Source organism: Borostomias antarcticus, assembly GCF_949987555.1.
Source record: "Borostomias antarcticus genome assembly, chromosome: 7".
NCBI lineage: Eukaryota > Metazoa > Chordata > Actinopteri > Stomiiformes > Stomiidae > Borostomias > Borostomias antarcticus.
In genome coordinates this window covers 5,316,967-5,337,609 of record NC_140240.1, presented here as the reverse complement: position 1 = coordinate 5,337,609, position 20,643 = coordinate 5,316,967, and the positions used below count along the sequence as shown (strand labels likewise).

The 20,643-nt window shown below is 42.2% G+C and overlaps 2 protein-coding genes across 2 annotated transcripts; one reads left to right on the top strand and one right to left on the bottom strand.

Annotated features, from left to right (window-relative positions):
- Positions 1-166: 166 nt before the first annotated feature.
- traip (TRAF-interacting protein) lies at positions 167-3,952 on the top strand. The gene is made up of 16 exons (XM_084440577.1): positions 167-306; positions 454-566; positions 689-746; positions 981-1,070; positions 1,332-1,371; positions 1,493-1,620; positions 1,730-1,824; positions 1,944-2,057; positions 2,166-2,253; positions 2,403-2,492; positions 2,622-2,710; positions 2,834-2,989; positions 3,106-3,151; positions 3,285-3,386; positions 3,593-3,643; positions 3,825-3,952. Exons 2-16 carry the CDS (start codon positions 469-471, stop codon positions 3,936-3,938), a joined length of 1,359 nt encoding a protein of 452 aa, XP_084296703.1. The 5' UTR covers positions 167-306; positions 454-468; the 3' UTR covers positions 3,939-3,952.
- A 2,179-nt stretch (positions 3,953-6,131) lies between these two features.
- Positions 6,132-20,418, bottom strand: grm6b (glutamate receptor, metabotropic 6b; the record flags this gene model as incomplete). The annotated part of the gene is made up of 10 exons (XM_084440991.1): positions 6,132-6,371; positions 8,461-8,772; positions 8,956-9,579; positions 9,842-9,981; positions 10,769-10,969; positions 11,088-11,228; positions 11,568-11,722; positions 11,834-11,969; positions 12,290-12,506; positions 19,876-20,418. 10 exons carry the CDS (start codon positions 20,416-20,418, stop codon positions 6,132-6,134), a joined length of 2,709 nt encoding a protein of 902 aa, XP_084297117.1.
- Positions 20,419-20,643: the final 225 nt, after the last annotated feature.

The following is a 20,643-nucleotide window of genomic DNA, read 5'->3' as shown; positions in this document are numbered from 1 at the left end:
GGCCAGAGTCATCGAATCTGGCCTGGCGCGTACACCCCGGATGCAACGTCCTCTGTTTTCAAACCTGGTTCAAACTCGTACGGATTTACGTTCTTGAACGCACCCTATGGGTTTACATCACATCCATGGTTTAAACTAAGCGCGGCGCACGACTCTTCGGCAGAGCTAGTTAGCTAACGTTAGTTCTACTAGCAAACTGAATGTTGCCATATGATTCCGAATGTTGTCTGAGAATATAGATTGTTGGCGTTAGCTCGAAAACGCATAATCTAAAACGAATTTTACGACCTCGTGTTCACCTTCATCGTAAGTATTTGTTTAGCTATCTGTTTTGGGTGCTAGTAGCTATCTATGCTAGACTGGCTAACGTTAGATAACCTGCCGTGAAGTAACGAACTAGCGACAGCATGCACCTAGATATAACGTTAAACTCCCTGTTTTGTTTTCACGCAGTGTTCTTTAAAAGGAATGCCTATTCGAGCATATTGCACCATCTGCTCAGATTTCTTTGATCACTCAAGAGATGTTGCTGCCATCCATTGTGGGCACACCTTCCACTATGAATGGTGAGTTGCCAGCCAGTTGACAGTCGGTACAGAAATCATCACCGTATGTGTTATGTCTTAAAACATGCTTTGATTAGTGCGACTCATGATGTCAATGTAATTACTTAATCTCTCCATTTCAGTCTTCTTCAGTGGTTTCAGACAGCTCCTAACAAGACCTGTCCACAATGTAGAAAACAGGTAGGCCTAACTAACGGGTAGCGATGTGTTGTTGTGCTGTATACCATGCATATGCACCAATCCACACCCCATAGATTTAGAAACTCTCCAGGAAAGAGGAATTTGCGTGTGGGTGTGTCTTGGACCTGGCACTATTTACCTGGCTTTTCATTCTATCCTTACCATGCTAAAACATCTCGGAGAACTGCGATTTAGCTATATTAACGTGTGTTGCGACCCCCCACCCCCCTTTAGGTCAGCACCCGACACATTATTAATAAGCTGTTCTTTGATATTGGTGGAGAAGAGGAAGATGGATCATCCATAGATCCAGAGAGGTTGCAGGTACATCTCAAAATTGCTGTTCATGTTTACCATATTATGCGGCCTTATCACATCCTGTCAAAGATGTAAGGATCTATATGTACAATATGTGGGTATCATGCACAATGAAATGCTTACTTGATACCTCACATAGACAATACACAGTGTATATAGGATGTATATCAGCTATAGACTTAACATACTGCACTTACATGTAGGCTATGTCAAGAATATAAAAGTGTTTTTGTCATATGTTTCATTTGATGATTTATTTTTCCTCAGAATGAGCTGGACAGAATTAAAGCCCTTTCAAGTGCTAAAGGTACAGTAAGTAAATGGTGAACTGAAACTCAATGTGGCCATGCTTGATGTGCTATTGTGTTGATATTTTAGGTTGAATAATAGGTCTTGTAGCCTGTGTTGTGAACGTTTTTCATTCCCAGAGCGAGACTGGAAAGACAGACAGAAGGTGATAAACAGCTTGAAGGAGACAGTGGACAAGCAGAAGAAAGACCTGGATAGCGTGCAGAAGGAGATTGGAGAGAAAGAGATGATATGCTCTGCTCTCAGGGTAAAATGGCAATGCCACACGTACAGTATTCTCAATGTACTATCTTAGTCATTTGGCTAACCATAAACAATGATCTTATTACCTGTGGTCAATGTTTTGTGTTTTACAGAAACAAATGAAGTATTTAGAAACCCAGCATAATGAAACCCAGGCTGCCAAGGAGGAAGTTCGCCAACTCAGGACCAAAATGAAAACTTATGAGAGGTACAACACACACACACATACACACACACTTTGACTACTGAGACACAGGCATAATACTCACATATATGAAGAAGCATTTCTGTTGATCCGCTAAGGTTGTTTGTTTGTCCTCTCTCCAGTCTTGATGTGGTTTTGCAGGGCCAGAGAGCTGAGGTGGAGTCCATGATCACAGACATGGGTGTGGGCCAGGCTGCCGTGCAGCAGCTCTCCATCTACTGCATCTCTCTGAAGAAGTAAGGACCTCCATCTCTCTCCCCCAACAAACTGGACCCTTTTACAGATACAGATTTTACAGATATTTCCAATGATCTACAACACATCTCTCCATTTCTCATTTTCAGGGAGTATGACAATCTGAAAGGGAGCCTCAGATCTTCAAATGAAATGTGTGAAAAACTCAAAAAAGAGGTGTTTGCCACAAACAACAAGGTAAAATTAAACTATACACGCAGTGAACATAACCCGCATAACATTGATTACTGTGAATAACCTGCAGTGACCTATGCATTTACTATCAATAAGAATGCAACACATGTCCCTGATCAGTTTTAGACTAATCGTTTTTCATGTCTCTGCAGTTACAGAAAGCTACTATAGAGATGAACCGTACCAAGGATTGCATGAAGACTGTTCAGAATGACCTGACACATGCCGACAAAGAGATCTCTGTAAGGCATTCCATTGGACAGTTGCATGCAATTCCACTGTACAGTTGCATTCTATTTTGATATCAAAACTTTTGGATTGCCATATTTCTGTGATTGTGTTATGTGATGATTGTGTTCTTCTTTGGACAGAGTCTGAAGAAGAAAGTGGAGATCCTTCAAAAGACCCTGAGCACACCTACACGCACAAATGAAGCACTGAGCCGGCTTGTCTTTGAGAGGTGTGTTGCATCACTAGATTGTCCTCCTCACGCCTCCTGCTATTCTTGAGTACACACACACACACACTGTCTAGATGTTGTTGTGGAAGTCACTGTTTGATGTCTTGACTCCTTGTCTGTTAGCCCTGTCCCGGAGGAGCTAAAGCAACCTCGTCTCCACCAGCCTACCAACTGTGAGGAGATTGACTTCGACATGACCTTTGACATCACCACCCCTGACCCTGTGGTGAAGAGGCCGGTACCAGTACCATCCAAGAAGATGCGCCTGGACCCTGCGGTGTGAGTCTCCCTTCCTATGAGTTGTTGACAAGACGGGGCTGCTCATACTTGGTGGTCACATAGGTTGGATGTATGTGACATCAACGCAATACAATATCATTTGTGTGGTTTTACAGGTCATCATTTTCCAAACATGGCGAAAACACCTCTTCTGGAAGCAAGGTAGTAAAGACATTCCAACCAATTTGGTGGCGTTGATAATGCTGTGAATGTGACAGCTGGCTAAGTGAGTTATGTAAATGAACAAAGAGCAGCTGACATACTGAATGTAAACGCATTTAAACATTCCACTCAGGTTAAAGAGGAAGACATGGATCCCTTCTTCCGGAACTCCCTTCTCTTCAGGAAGAAGACATTCGGCAGCATGCTGGATCCCCAGAGGAGTAAACCAGGAGTTGTACGTGTTACACAACCCTTTCTCTTTCCTTTTTCAGTACTGTTCTAATCCTCAAACACTCCCACTCTTCTCCTCTTGTGCTATGGCCGCACCCTCATTTTCAACATTACAGACAGTCACATATTGAGGGGACAGAATTCTAGAATGAGACCTAGTTCTTTCTATTTCTGTTCTATGTCCTAACCAGTGACACGTTTCTGTTCCAGGTGAGAAGTGGCTATGATGGACTGGGAGGACGGACCAAATTCATCCAACCTGTATCCTTCCACCCATTCATTGTAAATGCATTGAAATAGTGATGAAGGGAGTTTGTATACATCTAGTTAGTGACAAATATAGTTACTGTATTAGGGTACCGTGGGAAAGGTTAACAATGTTATCATTGTAATTTGTACAGCATGGGTTATCATTATGCCTTAATGTCTTGCTCTCCATCAGTCACCCCTGTCAGTGATTCGGCCACTTGTGATGAATGGCAAAAGGAAGAAGGTGTCTCGACCTCCTCCTCCCAAGATTCACGGCAACCTTACACTCAGCGGCTTCCTGGAGTGAACTCTGACCTATCCCTCTACTGTTGTCAAGTCAGGAGACTGGATACTGTGGGAACTTCAAACCTGACACACAGGACCAGTCCATTTTTGTAGTCCCTTACATTTGTTTACTTGTTTGTACTACACTATAAAGGGCAGGTTCCATGCTTTGAGAGTGGGATCTTACTCGCTGGTGTCCAGCATGTTTATAATTGTGTTGTGAATCTAGAGTAGGGTCATCATGAACTGAACACCTGCTTCTTCCTTTTGTGATATTGTATCTGTAGATAGATACTTTTACTTGTGATTATTTTCAACAGATAATAAATTATTTTTTTTCAAATTGTGGGTTTGTTGAGCATGCATTTCAGTCACAATTACTTCCATAGCCCATTGCTCTATTATGAACATATTTTCTTATGCACATGACATCTCATTCCACTAGTTTCTGTCTGGACTGCAAAAACGGGGCCAGCCCTCAAGAGATTTAAATCTAAATTAGCTTTTTACCTGGTTAAATAAAGGTTTAAGAAAAAAAATGTGAATGTCTCTGACTTGGTGATGAAGTTACACCATTGGTCTGCTGGAAAAAGTTATGCAGATTTGCATGCACAGCCATATACTTGGTTTTGACTTAGTCTTGTTTTTCTCCTGCAGGGGGCAATGTTGGCATTTGATGTTTCACATGAGAGGAAATTGCAGCTCCAGCTGTATCTTCTGGGTAGTACTGTATACAGTGTAGCTGTACCATCATTGCAACAACAAAATATATTTTATTGTTTCATACACACCGTTTTTCTGAAAACCTGAGTTACATTTCATGGCTGCCTCCACAGTTAAAATGCATCCCTATCCCTCTCACACACATGCCTACTTGTGATCTAGAACTGAATAAACTGAACTGGGTCTTTCTTAAGAGGTAACAGAATATCTTTGAATCAAGAGGGATATGAGAGGACATTTCCATACAAAATGATCATATGGCACCACATTGAAGAACATTAAACTTTGACGTTATAGTCTTTTCAGTGAAACTAATGTTATGTTGTCATCCAGTCCCTAACCAGCACTGTAAAGACATTAATACAAAACAATATGGGGAAATGCCACACATTGTTGTCATTAGTACTTTGTATTTCTAGAAATTCTCTAGCGCATAGGGAAAATATCCTGCTCATGACCGCTTGTATCCTGTTTAGAGTCTTGTCAGTAGGCTACTGTTAAAGCAATCACCAAGTTAATTGCAAAGTCAAATCCATTTGAATGTGTATAGTAAATTGTACCATGGAGGGTGGTGATAATGTTTGGTGGTTAAATTATGCTGCTAGTAATCAGCTTGCCTACAGCTGGATCATACTGTAATATAATAGTACATCCCCCATGAATTCTGCAGTAATTATCACAGGAGCACAAAGTGAAGCATATACAATACATGTATAAAAGCTAGTTCCTTCCTGTGTAATCAGTAGAAAATAACAATGATGCAACCTCCCATACAAACAGTACTGAAGAAACATTCATATTATATTACAAACAAACACACAACCCATGCAGTGCTGTTGGATCAAGTAGACAAGACAACTCTTCATTGTACCCCAAGGGGATCCCACACATCTTCCATTTGGGAAAAGGTCATAGGTCATATCATCAACTATATATCTTTAGATTAATTGTCCTGAGGAGACTATTACCTATTCAAATGTCACTCATAGATACATTGTATAAGGTGATTGTTACAATCCAAGCAAATCTGTTTGAAATGTCCTTGCAATCTGTTCAGGATGATGCAACCTTTCAGTTCCTTGTGTAGGTGAGGTTCACAAAAGTATATTTAGTCAGGTCACCTCAATTGTGCCGTGGTTTGCTTCCTTATCCTTACGTTATTTGACAGCAGGCATAATGAACACTGAATAAAAGCTGGTATTCTCCATGTGGGAGAAATGTTACCCTAGAATGAATATTAACATAGCAAGTGTGGGTTTGTTCATCACTGGTTGCCCACAAGGTTATCTGAGATTAAAGAGAGAGAGAGACAGACAGACAGACAGACAGACAGACAGACAGACAGACAGACAGACAGACAGACAGACAGACAGACAGAGAGAAAGAGAGAGAGAATCAGTAACACTATAATATTCATCATCAATCAATCATTTAGAAAACACATCCCAACAATCTCACATTCTGGTGAGCGTGACCCCCTGCCCTGCGTTACTCACTGTGATCTGTCAGGCTCTATCTTGGACTCTCCATTCTGCTTGTCTTTGGACTTCTGGGACAGCTGAGTGGACACTGTGGCAGCCTGCGCTATGGACTTGAAGCTGCGCTTGCGTTTCTGCACATTCTGCTCAGGGTGGAAGATGATGACGTAAACCTTGGGGACGTAGAGCATGCCCAGGGACACGGTGGCACTGAGGCTCATAGACACCGTCAGGGTGGTGGTCTGGATGAACATCTGCAGCGCAGAGATCAACAAGCCTTCAAAATCTACCTAGGACTTTCATATACAGTATAACGTTATACAATCCAAACTGAGAATAATATCAAATCATTGTCAATTCAATTAAAAATGGATGAAGGTGCTGTCATGTAATACTCTTCCACTGCAGTACTTTAGTGCAAGATCCAGCATATTGGAAAATATAGGATAACTCTCTCAAGTATAGACATAGACTTCCCTTGGTCTGAATGTGCAGTGGATGTGTTTGTTGCTCAGGATAAATGATTTATGGCCTGGTGTTTATCGAGTGTTTATTTATGGATGTCATTTCCAGGATGTTTTTCTGCTGTCAGTCTAACAACAAGAATTGGAACAGACTTGTGGTCTAAGTCCAATGCAATTATTATTCATAGGGTTATATGCAGTACATACTGTATATGTTGTAAATAAATAAACCATGAAATGCAAATTAAAAATGCAGATGTTGGCTGTGTTGCTCATTGTTGTCTATTCATATCGTCTTCTCCTTTTTGGTCTTTGTCATGGTTGTCAATGGCCCATCCACGTCTGAAGGGGTTCTGGTCACACATGGATAACCAGAGAGCAGCTTCACAATGGTCCACATTAAACTATCCATGCTCACCAGAACCTATATACTTGCTGTGCATCAGTAATCACATCAGTCATCTGTGCCAAATAATGAACACAAAGAGTAGGAGCTAGGAGGTATACTGTATGTCATATCATCCAGGAAGTCCACAAAGCTCTCTCAGCCTGTAGAAAGGTGATCTCCAGCACCTTTTATACACGCTATTCTTATTATCAGCTAGTAAATATTAGGGGTGTAACGATACACTAATTTCACGATACGATACGATACACGATATTGGGTTGACGATAACAATACGATACACTAAGGGAAGATGTGAAGCGTTGCAGTAGCACTGCTGTTCACACCAATAGTGCATTTCTCCACATATCTACTCCACTACACTTTGTGAATTTAGAGCTTAACTGTTGTAATATCATGGATAGGCCTTCACAAAAGACGTGTTTGTTACCAGCGTTGTGTAGCCAGCGTTCACTGATATACAATAAACATATCACAATATTGTTTTCACCTTGACGATACGTATTGTGACGTTTCTGTATCGCGATATATTGTGTCACGATATAATGTTACACTCCTAGTTAATATACACATGCAATTATGCACAACTGAATAAATAAGTCAGCATCTTGTTTGTAGATATTTATATATGAAAGTTTATCATTTATCTTATCGTAGACTCAATTGACTGTTTAAATTATTCAACATGAATGTGATCTGACAAATCAAAGTTAAAGATGCTATATTTAAATCTAGCCTGCCTTTAATTGAATAGAATATGAGTTGGTCTGACAGAGAGCTATGTTGTCCCTTAGCTCATCTGACCTCTTTTTCCTCTTTGATTCATTTCATTACCCTTTGGAGAGGTCAAAAGAATTTAAAAGCACTTGGGGGTTGGATAATTTCAGCCTGACTGCTTTCTAATATAGCTCTTTGAGACAGGATACACTTCCAGTTTTAAATCCTTTCCATTGTTCCACTGCTTTGTGAGCACAGAAATAACCCCCACGCCTGACCTCAGCACTCAGGGAGGAGGATACTTGAGGTGGTGTGAGTACTTCATACACAAAATGTGATGTGACAGATAACAAATCAGTTTCAACATCAGCTCTTCAGCAAAAACATTGCAATCTGAAAGATCCCTCTGTGGACTGTGTATTAGGGTTGGGATCAATTCGGTTTAAATTCTGAATTTAAATGGACATAATTTATTGATTAAATAGACAAGTAATCTAAACAGATTTTGCATAAGACTACAGTAGCATAAAATATGTTTTACATTTAATGTTTTGTGTTTTTTTTTTTGCAATTCTACATTTAACTCCTGAATTGACTGAATATAAATTAAGTTAAACCCCAACCCTGCTCTGTATGTTATTGCCTTATTTGAGTTGTTCAGCATTTTCTTTCACTAGAAAATTCACCATCTCTGATACTAAAGTGCAAAAATCCATTTACAAACACAAAACATCAGTAACACATTGGCTTCCAAACCTTCTCAGTGGATTGTGCTGTGCCAAAGAAGATGGGCACGAAGGCCAGCCAGATGATACAGGTGGTGTACATAGTGAATCCAATCGGCTTGGCCTCATTGAAGGTCTCTGGTACCCCTCTACTCTTGATGGCATAGACAGTGCAGGTCACCATCAGCACGATACTGTAGAGCAGGCAGCAGATCAGGGACAGGTCGGACATGTCACACTTCAAGACCCCTCGTGCAAACTCTGGATTGGGGGGTCTCTGCTCCTCATAGTCTATAATGGTGTGAGGGGGCACCACAATGAACCAGATGAACACTCCAAGTACCTGCGGGGACACAGACAGTTAGCCAAGTATTGATTCGTAACAAGACAGGCTGTTGATAAAGCAAACAAACAACCACTAACTGCTTTCAAGCATGATGTTATTGGTGACTGAGCATAACAATCAGACACATGATCTCTTCGAGGAGAGAAAGTGTGTGACCAAACCATACCATACAGTACACACCTGCACTGAGATGAGTATAAAGGTGATGATCAACTGAGAGGTGGGGCTTATGAACTTAGGGGGCGTGACGGACTTCTTGCCCTGCTCAAAGATGCGGTAGATACGATTGGTCTTGGTAAGCATAGCCGAGTAACTGATGCACATGCCCAGTCCCAGCAGCAGCCTGCGGAACGCACACACCGCCACGCCGGGCTCAGCGATCATCAGGAAGGTGATGAGGTAGATGAGGAAGATGCCGGTGAGGAGGACGTAGCTGAGCTCCCTGCCGGAGGCGCGCACGATGGGCGTGTCGTTGAAGCGGATGAAGGTGATGATGCATCCGGAGGTGGCCAGGATGCCCAAGATGGCCAGGAATACGGGGATGATGGCCCAGGGCGAGCTCCACTCCAGCTTGATGATGGGAGTGTTACGGCAACCCGTGCGGTTCTTCAGAGGCCTCATGTCGAAGGGGCAGGTGTCACAGTTCAGCTCATCCAGTTGGTACTGGTAGCCGTCACACAGCTCACAGTGCCAGCAGCACGGAACTCCTTTCACCATCTTCTTCCTCTCTCCAGACTCGCAGGGAAAGCTGCACACCGAGTCAGGGATCTGACGCTCCCCCCCAGACCACTGCATCTCCTCAGCCTGGGGTACACGCACACACACACACACACAAACACACACACACACACATACACACGCACACACATGCACACACGCACACACACACGCACGCACACACACACACACACATGCACACACGCACATACACGCACGCACACACACGCACAAACACATTCAGTTAAGCTGAAAAGTCATTAACCGAAGCAAAGTCTTCAATGCATTAAGAATTCTGAACTCACAGCACAATACCGTGCATGTAATATAGCCAAATACACATATTTACATTGAGTCGGAGGTGATTGGTCCATTGGCCAATCTCCCTGTAGCCAGGGTTAGTGGTGTTGGAGAGTTGGTATTGGAAGATATCATAACGTCCAGGAGCATCCCCATTCTCATTGAACATGACCCCAGTCCCTGCACTTCCTGTTTGACAGAGGAGCAAGGGTTTAGCAGGACTTTTAGTGCAGTACTAACACACACCAGCAATGACTTTTACCAAAGATAGAAATGGACTGGTAGATGGGATATGGTGGTAAGGATGTGTGGTGAATGTATTATTATCAGTAAAATCAAGGCATGTACCTCTATCTTACTAGAGGAAAACGCCAAATCAAATCTGCCATGAGTTTCCTCTCTTTGGTCTTATGCAACCATGTCAAGGCTGGGAACAGAATGCTTCTTACTAAGGTTTCCTCTTCGTGCAGGAATACCGTCATTCTATGCTCTCTGGTCTGTTGCTCTAACATGATTGCTTGTTCCTTCAAGGTCCCTTCAGGCATTTCAATCAGAGAGAGGTCCCATACAGGCCAGAGACACCCACTGAGAGGGGTAAGTAAATAGCTATGCTTTTTCATAGAAAGCTTCTTGAACTCAAACTCAAGACGAGGATGAAAAGAGGAGTGTGTCTTCTGTATGGAGAGAGGCAGCCCTGGGGAGGGAGAGTGTACTGTAGCTCAGTACATTAGCAGAGATCTCATGGCTAATGCAGAGTGCTGCCTTCAAACAGACCATCCTTCCATATTACTCCTGTTAAAACCATGAACAATGATGGGGCTATCTGAAACCAAACTGGTTAGCCATTGTTTTGGCTTTCCTATAGGATTTTTTTAGTATGAATTATTTCATTTCAAGATCAAATGTTTGTACACATGTAAAATCCCAAAGTAAAGGGCCATTCTCCCTATTTTACATGTCTTATCTTACAACTCACCGTTAAAGTTGACTGAGCGAATGTACTGCAGCAACATTCTTCCCTCTACCGGGTCCATCTTCTCACAGACCCCCATGTAGCCGGGGCACAAGTCTATATGCATGCTATGTAAGGCGTGGGCCATGGCGTACACTGCATCAATCACAAACTGCACCTTTCCCTCCTGCTCGTACTGAGAATCTCGACTGATTCTCTCCTCACCTGAAGAAGCAATAGAGTGTGAACAATGGTAGAATAAGATGACAAACACATGAACATGCAGCTTGTTAGAGGATCTACTACTGTTAAATATCTATTCGAAATGTCTCCCTGTCCTTACCTGTACATTTTCTTCTCCCAATGTCATACTTGATACCCGGTTGAGTTAGTTTACACTTGAAGTCATCCTCCCAAAATTCAGCAAACCAGATGTTCCTTCTGTTGTTTTCAAGAGATCTTGAAGTGAAGTACTGGTCGAACCCTGAGCAGTGTAGAGCATATAAACATGTTATACATGTTGTCTTACCCACCAAATAAGATGATACCGAGTAATCACAAGAACATCAGTTAGTGTAACCGGGTTGAATTGGTTTAACTTAGTCCTCAGTATAAATACCGCTAAGCCGCACTATTGAATTGCTAGCTTTTCAGTGGCATAGCTGACTAAATCAGTAATAAGAGGTGGTCACATCTTGGTCTCTTCTTTCAGGTGTGTGATAAATAGTACACAATAATTTGCAGTTCACATAGATAAGAATCAATCCCAGACTGTTGTACATAATGGTGTGTGATAAATAGTTCAGATTAATTGGCACTGTACCATCGATGGAGGCTCTTTTGGGAAGGATGGTGACGGCCCCCTCAGCCACGTCCTCCTGGTCCAGGATGGGGGAGCTCTTCGCCCCCCAGCTGTCAGAGCCCACAAACAGGAAGTGACCTGTCAGGTTGGCCTTCTTTGCTGCCTCCAAGACTCGTCTGTAAGAAGAGACACACATTGGTTCTTCCACACATTTTTGCTGTAGCTGTCATGCTGTAGCTGTCATGAGTTATTTTCACTGGTAGAAACAGTCTCAGGCTAACACTCACTTGATGTCGTCCTCATTGGCAAAGATAATCACCCCACGAGCATTGGACGTCTCCATCAGTCTCTTGATGATTTTATCAAACTCTCCTGGTTTGGGCTCTCGGGGGATCTTAATGGATTGGGCGATACAAAGCCCCCCTGTATGACAGAGACACCATCATGCACACCATTAAGGCAGCTCCTACTTTATATTTCCTCCATGACAAACCTCTGTAGACTATTAAGCATGGCTGTTATAGCTTACGTAATAATACCTGAAAATGAAGGCAAACAGGAGATTACAGTAATGATGCCTGGTCTAGCTAAATCTATTTTTAGACACCATCTTTCTCAGTGACATGACCTGCACTCGCCAGACTGCCTGTGTTTTAGAACATGTTGTTCTCATCCAGGCTGCCCATCAGATTAAAGGACATATTAAAGAAATGGAACTCACAACAACTAACTCAGGTACAAACCTGCCTCTCGAGATATCTGGAGGAAGGCGTCGACTCCACTTTCTCCATAGTTTCCCTCAGAGGCCAGCGTGGAGACGTAGTTCCAGCCCATGGCCTTGACGATGTCCACCATGGCCTGTGCCTGGTAGGAGTCAGGAGGGACCACGCGAGAGAAGAACTCATAACGGCTGTTGTCACTCAGCTCCGGCGCCGTGGAGGCGTAACTGATCTGGGGGATCTGAAAAAAAGCAGATAGTGACAAATCAAATGAAAGCCAAGAACAAGTCACATGTCTGCATGAGACCTCATTCATTCATCAAATCATCTGGACAGAAAAATGTGACATTGGTAGAGTAACTATGCCACATAATACCTTCTGACAACAGGTCAAACATTGATTTCACTTGCCGGGCCAACGCATTAATAATCCACTACTAAAGAGCAAAATTCCTACAATGCAGCAGTTTTAACAACTGGTTTGAGTTGGCAATGCAGCAAACATCATAGAGAAATACAGATGGTACAAGCCACTGCTGTAAAAGCATTTGTTTGGAAAAAAAAAATGGATGAGAAGATTAATTTACTGGTGTACTACTTCTTTAATGACAGTTGATGTCAGTGGGCTCGACTCTGACCCTGCTAATGCCTGCACATGGCTTAATGAGAGGTTCTTTAGAGGGAGGTGGAGAGAAAGGTAGACACAAGGGGTTGTGAAGGGAGAAGGAGAGAGGAGGGAGAGAACCATTTCACAGATTATCTAAGGATTATAAGGGTTTTAGTCAAATTATGTTAAGCACAGAGGGAGAGAGACAGAGATCAAGAGACCAGAGAAAGGTTAACATTTCTCAGCTGTAAGCCATACAATATATTTAATTCTGATGGCCACATGCAGCTTAGATTTGCTGCTTTACTTTGAAGGTCTACTGCAACAGTATAAAAAGCTACAAATATATACAAAACAGAAGTTGTTGAGCAGATCAAATGTAATGTTATCCTTTTGTTCCCATACATGGCTGACTATTAAAATACTCAAATTGAAATTCAACCAGTATCTGTCTATGGTGATTAAGACATCACAATTCTACTTGTATCTATGTTAGCCTAACCTGCAGGAATCAGAACCTATCTGCAGATAGCATAATGGAATGTTGACATACAACATCTGATGGTTTTAAGCAGTTTTAGAAATTATTTTGAGAAATATAAGTGATTTTTTAGAAAACTACAAATTGAATTAATTGTAACAACCTTAACCGTATATCCTCCTCCATAAATAAATCAAGGACCACATTGCTCCCATGTCAATACCATGTCTCTGGATGTTTAAGTCCTGTTTTACATGATTTCATAATTTCAATGTAGGCTATTCTACGAGCACAAAGCTGATAACTACCCCTGACTCAAGTGTGTTCTGAATATCATGCCGAATCAAGACACATTCCTTTTCTGTGCTAGTAGTATTAATTCATACAGACAGTACACTTGTGCAAGCAAATATGTAAAGAATAAATAATTAGGCAGTACTGTTCTGTGGGTGCGTTATGCATTTAACTGTCCCTTGTCCTTGTTACTGTACCCTGCCCTGTTTTTCTCCTTCCCTGAGCTCCAAAAATGCACTCATTGATTAAGGGAATTCCAATGTTGGGGTTTTGATTTAGTGAAATACCTCTATGATACACAATTATGCGACATTTACAGAGATTAACAGTGTTTTGCCAACAGAAGTGGAGATAGAGCTGGAAACAGGAGATGCTGTGTAATGACCATCACACCAGGGTTCTGACCATCCTTACAGCACAGCAGCATAATGGACTGTAGAAGCACCATTTAGTTAAATCTGCCATACACCAGTAACAAGTTTCTGATATCCTAGAACCCTGTCATTCATCCCTCTGGCTTGATGCTCTATTTTCAGCCCTGGGTCCTGAGCTGCTGAGAGGGGCTTAATGGAGGAGGGATCTATAATTCTGTAGTTAACATCTGCCCCCATGCACATGCTGACTCCTTGACTCACGGCTAATAGCCTAGCCCTCTATAAAGAATGCTCCAACAAGTGAGAGCCATGTAAAGATGGGAGATTGCTTCATAAGACCAAAGAAGGCAGATTTTACCCAGTTGAGAGCATTTGTTTCCAACAGCAACATTTCTGGATTACTAGTGGGTCATGTCACTAAATCACTGATTATATGACATAATGTGGGATTTGGACAGACTCGGTGTCCTATTACTACAATGCGCAGTACAATTAATTATCAAAGGTCAATCATCTCTAAACAGGTCCCTACATTAGACAAACACACTCAACAAATGACATGGATTAGTAGTTTAGAGCCATTGGTGATGGATTCACTCCCAATGGCATATCATTTGCTGCAGGACAATGAAAACAACAAAAGGCATTCAGAAAAAAAAAAAAAATCTTTCAGTGTGATTTCCCCCAAAAGAGAATAACATTAATGCTGCTTTCAACCATTCCAGCTTCCTTCCCTTCCCTTCCATTCCATTCCCTGCTTAATGAAAGATGTTACAATGCATACACTATTCTTTATTTCATATTTGAATGATTTCATATTTTAATGCATAGTAATGTATATGCTGGATATCCCTATGTCACTGATTGTGTTCTGGTCTGATGAGAAATTGCCATGTGGAATGGATGCTGATGTACATGTAGACAGCTCATGCCGTTATTGTCTGTACATGTTTGAAGGCCTACACGATTTATTTTCTAAATTGAAAGGAAGGGTGATTACTCAGACGGGGAGGAAGTTTGTAGGACCATGGTTGGATTATCAGTGAGTTTGTGGAGGGTGATGAGGACAGGCCTCAGTGGTATTGCAAGGTTGTGACACATTTTCCTTGCAAATGGAGGAGGCTAAAAGGTTCTCTATTCTCCTGAGTGTGTGTGGCGCATAAACCTACAAGCTAATTAGAATGTAGCGGCGCCATGGAACCCAGGAAACGTTCCATTTGATGATCGGGTTCTTCTTGTTCAGAATCCCCACAATCCAAAGCCCTCTGTGACAGTTCAGAGACTCAAATTCCATAGCCATTTTCTGAAAGAAGGACAGTCAGTAAGTGCAATGCTCTGCATTTTTTTCAGAACAATTCCTATCTTCCTTGTATTCCCTTGTATTACTTTACACGTTCCTTACTAATTAGTCAGCAACTAAAACAACTTTAGGCTGAGATTCTTATTTTGAGTCGCTACTCTACAGCAACCTGTAGCCTATTCAAAGACTAGTCTTTGGTGAGCACTGAGAGAGAGAAATACTGTGCACTAATGCTGCCGGCCCTGAATGTTCACTTTACTCCAGGTGCAATACTGGATTGCTATATCTGTACATTTTCCAGGGTGTATCCAGCGTCACCCATATCTATAATTTAGATATAACCATGTACAGCCTGGCCTTAGTACTTCACTTCTATTGTGTATATATTTTTATATTTAACTTTTTGTTTTTTGCTTCTTTTTTATATGCAACTCCTCTGTGCACCATCCACCGAGTCAAATTCCTCATATGTGCAAATACTTGACAAACAAGTGCATAGTGAACCTGTCGTCCTCCACCCATGATGCGTGTCGTCAGCATGTACAGTTGCTGAATGTGTAAGTGAAGTGGGCTTTTCTAGTTTATAGATTTATGAAGCCAGCATTTGCCCATCATATTTTTTGTTTGGTCTAAAACGTAAGCATTTAATTCACAAGTAGTGAATTAAAATATTAGTCATTAAAATAGTTAAAGGAGTAGTAAAGGGAAAATGCATGTTTAGCCCTGTTTTAAGGTGACTTATGATCATATACAATGGTTCAGCTCAAAACGTTGACAAACTAGCACTTTTGAGAAAGTCTGATAATTGCTCTACCACCGTTTTGGTCATACAATGGATGTGGGTGGGCACCTTGAAAAATCATTCAAAAAACATGTTAAACTCTCAATTTCAAAGACAAGAAACTCACTGAGGTGTTAGTTGGCGTTCTGACATATTATTCACCATAAAGTAAGATTCTAGTTAATCTGGAAAGGCTTTTTTAAATATTTAGTCGCAGCACATACGTGTGTAAACTTCCGCAAACTAGGTAGCCTAGCAACATAAACAATAACAATAGCTACCGTAAGTAGCTCCGCTTCCTGAATCCCCTCTGCGGATTGATCTACACATCTACAATGGTCGCTTCAATACAAGTCAATGGATTTCATAAAATGATCAATAAAACCCTACAGGATTCATACTTTGCGGCGAATTTGATGTCAGAACACCAACGGACACCAATTACACCCTCGGTGAGCTTCTTGTCTTTGAAATCAAGAGTTTAACATGTTTTTTGAATGATTTTTCAAGGTGCCCACCCACATCCATTGTATGACCTAAACGGTGGTAGAGCAATTATCAGACTTTCTCAAAAGTGCTAGTTTTGTCAATGTTTTGAACTGAACCATTGTATATGATCATAAGTAACCTTAAAACAGGACTAAACATGCATTTTCCCTTTACTACTCCTTTAATATAAAAAGAACCTCAAGCAATTGTAAAGGTGATATAGATAACATTTTATTGAGATTAATAATTAAAAAATAAAAATAGCAAACATCCACAGAGCTTTTAGAAAGATGCAGATTGCAAATGGAAACACACCAACAGACTTTGCACTAACATAAAACGAACATCGCTTTAGCATCCATGATTATTAGAGCACGTCAGAGGAGCAAAAACACTGTAAACAAAGGTCGCACACCTGACGCAATGCATTTTCTGTCGTCTTCCTCTGTTTACATGCAAACGAAAAAACATAGTTTTCCTAAATCTCCACTTTGGCCGGAGTTTTTAAAACATTTGTTTTCAGTGGGTTAAAACCTCCGTTTACGTGTAAACTACAGGTACAAACGCAGATAAATAGCACCGTTTTCCCAGATCCCCGGCTACGTGTAAACCATGCCTCAATGTAAACTCCCATAGACCGAATTTTCTAATAATTACTACGAAGCCATTTCGGTGAAGTTATCAAAACAAAAACTTGTGAGTGTCTTAACAGTAATAACCTACTAACTGTGAGAATTTCCAACAGTATTTCGCCTTCTTTCAAATTTTGGAAATTACTACATTCGTTTCATAAATGGACTGCAAAGCCGGTTAAGTACGTCACTCATGAGAAAAATGTTGTGCTTTGCGCCAGATTGCTTCCATCGGTATGCGACGAATGGTTGCAAATTCTACTCAATTCCAAGAGATCCCAAAGAGCTGGAAAGATGGATAGGAATAATAAGTTGAGTTGAATTGCATATGGACATCGCACTGTTGTGAAATGTCATAACCAAAGCCTCCTATTAACGTAAGCTGGTTAGGATGGTATTAGCTGGTCAGACTGGTCTTAGCTGGTCTGATCCGCAGGTGCGCCTGGCAATTCTTACTGGTCCGTAAACCTAACCTTAACCCCTAACCATAATAGGCTCATTTATGATGCTAACTCACCTTAACATGATATGACCGGTCTTTCATGCTAGTCCTGACGACACATAACAACTCCCCCTGCGAATAGCGGCATTTTTCTACATGGCCAGATCTAAAATGATTGTCAGCACGTGGGATGCACTTCTTGTTATTGCTGAAGTATTCTGCCAGCCATGCAATGCATATCTGCATTTTCGTAGGTGTACTGATTTGTAATTTGTAATTTGGTTGTATTGTGTTAGATGTTAGCTGGTAGAGTCAGCAAGCTCGCAGAGGCGCACAAAATGATGTTGTGCATACCGTATGTAGTTCTTTACCACCTCGTTACAAAAAATATAGACTATACAGAATTCAATTGTGATTGAAAATTAACTATGATCACCAGAATCAATAAAGTTTGTCTCCAAGTATATCATATTTAATGCATTCTACTAACTTTTCGATGTAGACCGAGATATAATTTTTCAGAAAATGTGCTATGAGAAATCCCATTCATTCTCTCGGCATTAGGAACACTATCGCTAGGGGGCGATGAGATTACTTTCCCTCAGGCGGTCTGCCTCCCTCTGCTGTCCATATAGTGTTACTGCTGCCATAGTGGATCTACTCAATGCATTCTACAGGGTCTAGGAACAAATCCCAAAAGAGCTATTAAAACCTAAAGCTCTGAACTCTGTGGATTTAGAAAGTAGACGGGCTCCTGAGTAGAATAGACTATACTACTTTTACTGAGACACCAAGCATAGTTTTTTATGTTCAAAGCAAAATTTATGAGCAGCATGTAATGAATTGTTGCGAGCGCCCTCAGGTGGTAGGCTCTGGTACATCAAATGAACACCGAGCTCTGGACGAATGAACGAACGTACAAGCGCACACACAAACACATGCGCACACTAACGTAGAGTGGTCAAATTAATAACCCCTCTCTCGGTTTCTCTCGGTGGAAGACTATAAACCAAAGTCTGTTTCTGATTCTGAGAGTAGAATAAAAGCTACGGTAAGGAGATCGACCAGCTCCTGTCCTGGTACAGCCAATACAACCTGGAGCTCAACGCTCTCAAGACAGTGGGGATGATTGTAGACTGTAGAAAGAAACCAGCCCCCTCCCCCTCATCACACTGAATGACCACTGTTGACTCCTTCCACTTCTTGGGCACCACTACAGTACCTCCCGGGACCTCGAATGGGAACTAAACACCAGCTCCTTCGTGGAGAAGGCACAGCAGATCCTCACCTCCTCCATCATCATCTGGTACTCCGCCGCTACATCCAAGGACAGGGCCATACTGCAGCGCATCATCCAATTCAACAAGAAAGGATTGATTGGCTGCAACCTGCCCTCCCTCCTTGTCCGGCACAACTCCAGGACCCTGAAGCAGGCCAGGAAGATTGCGGCCGACCCCTCCCACCCCAAACATAATTTCTTCATGCCACTCCTTTCAGACAGGAGGCTGCAGTCCATCAGAACAATGTCTGCATGCCACAGAGGCAGCTTCTTCCCCACAGCCATCAGTCTCTTCAACAAGGCTTGTGTCCCCCCGACACCGTTAATAGACACTTGTACATGACCTGAATGTACTGTATACTGTAGGACGCACCGCACTCACACATCATGCCGCACGCACATACAAACACTTGCACATGACCTGAGTGTACTGTACTGTATCGGATGCACCGCACTCACTTATCACGCCACATACAGTACACATACTGGATAACTCATCCTTTTTTGCACTACCATTTTTCACTTGCTCTTTGCACTGTCCTGTCTCGTCCCTGCACCCTGTCCAATGTTGTCTCCATGTTATGCACTGTGACCGAAAGCAAATTCCTAGTATGTTGAAAAAACGCATTGGCAATAAACAAATTCTGATTCTGATTGTTATGACTGACAGGAAATTGTAGAGAGACAGAATCAGAACTGGGGCAAAATACGATTTTAAATACTTTCAATCACTTCAATGTTTTGCTTCAGTTTGCCTGGAGTGTCAGTTGGTTGGGGTCTGTATATTTAGGAACAGTAGGAACAGTTTGTTCCATTGTTCCAGACAAGACCAATCATTCACAGAAAAGTAAATGAAAGTATTTACAGTAAATTGCTATTTACAATGTCTGGGTATAGTGAATATTGCATAATGCCAACACAGGATTCTCACCGAAAAGAGTCTCAGCACATTGGCCACCATGATGGACACAGAGCTTCCAGAGGCCCCGATCACTCCGACCACCCTCTCTGGCTTGGCGATGATGGGTGGCTCACCGTTGGAGCAGCGCACGTCTGAGTTGTCCTTCTGGATGAGGGCCTGGACAAAGGTGAGTGACTGCTCCAGGGCATAGGTGTCTCTGGAGCAGGTGTCCAGGATCCTGGCCCCTAGCGTGATGTTAGGCAGCAGGTCAGGGTCACTGTTGATCTGGTCCAGGGCATACAGCATGGCCTCCATGCGGTGGACCCCTTTCTCCCTTTTGATCTCCCCACAGGGCACACCGGGAGGGCCACGGGAGTGCACTGGGAACAGTCCACCCAAGGTGATGTCCCCCTCGATCTTGATGGAGTGGGGCTGGATCCCCTGCTGAGCCCACAACCCTGGACTTAGACCTAGGAACAGCATCCACAGCAGTGGGGGCCATGTTGTTGAATGAAATCCAAATGGCGTACTGTGTCGGCAGTGAAGCTCGGACATGTGGCACTGTGATGTCATGGTGACGGCCACCAGAACCTCCTGTGTCCAGTGTGAAAGCACTAGGCCTCTCCTTCTACGTTTGATACCTTAGAATAAATTAGAGAGGAGACATTTGGAGCAAGTGTTAAGTCTGATTCAAGAGGGATGGTTTACCATAGCGTAATCTAACAAGAGAGAAGTATGAGTAATGACTGGACAGTTAAGTGCGTGATCCATCCTTTGAAATATGCCTTTGCATCAATT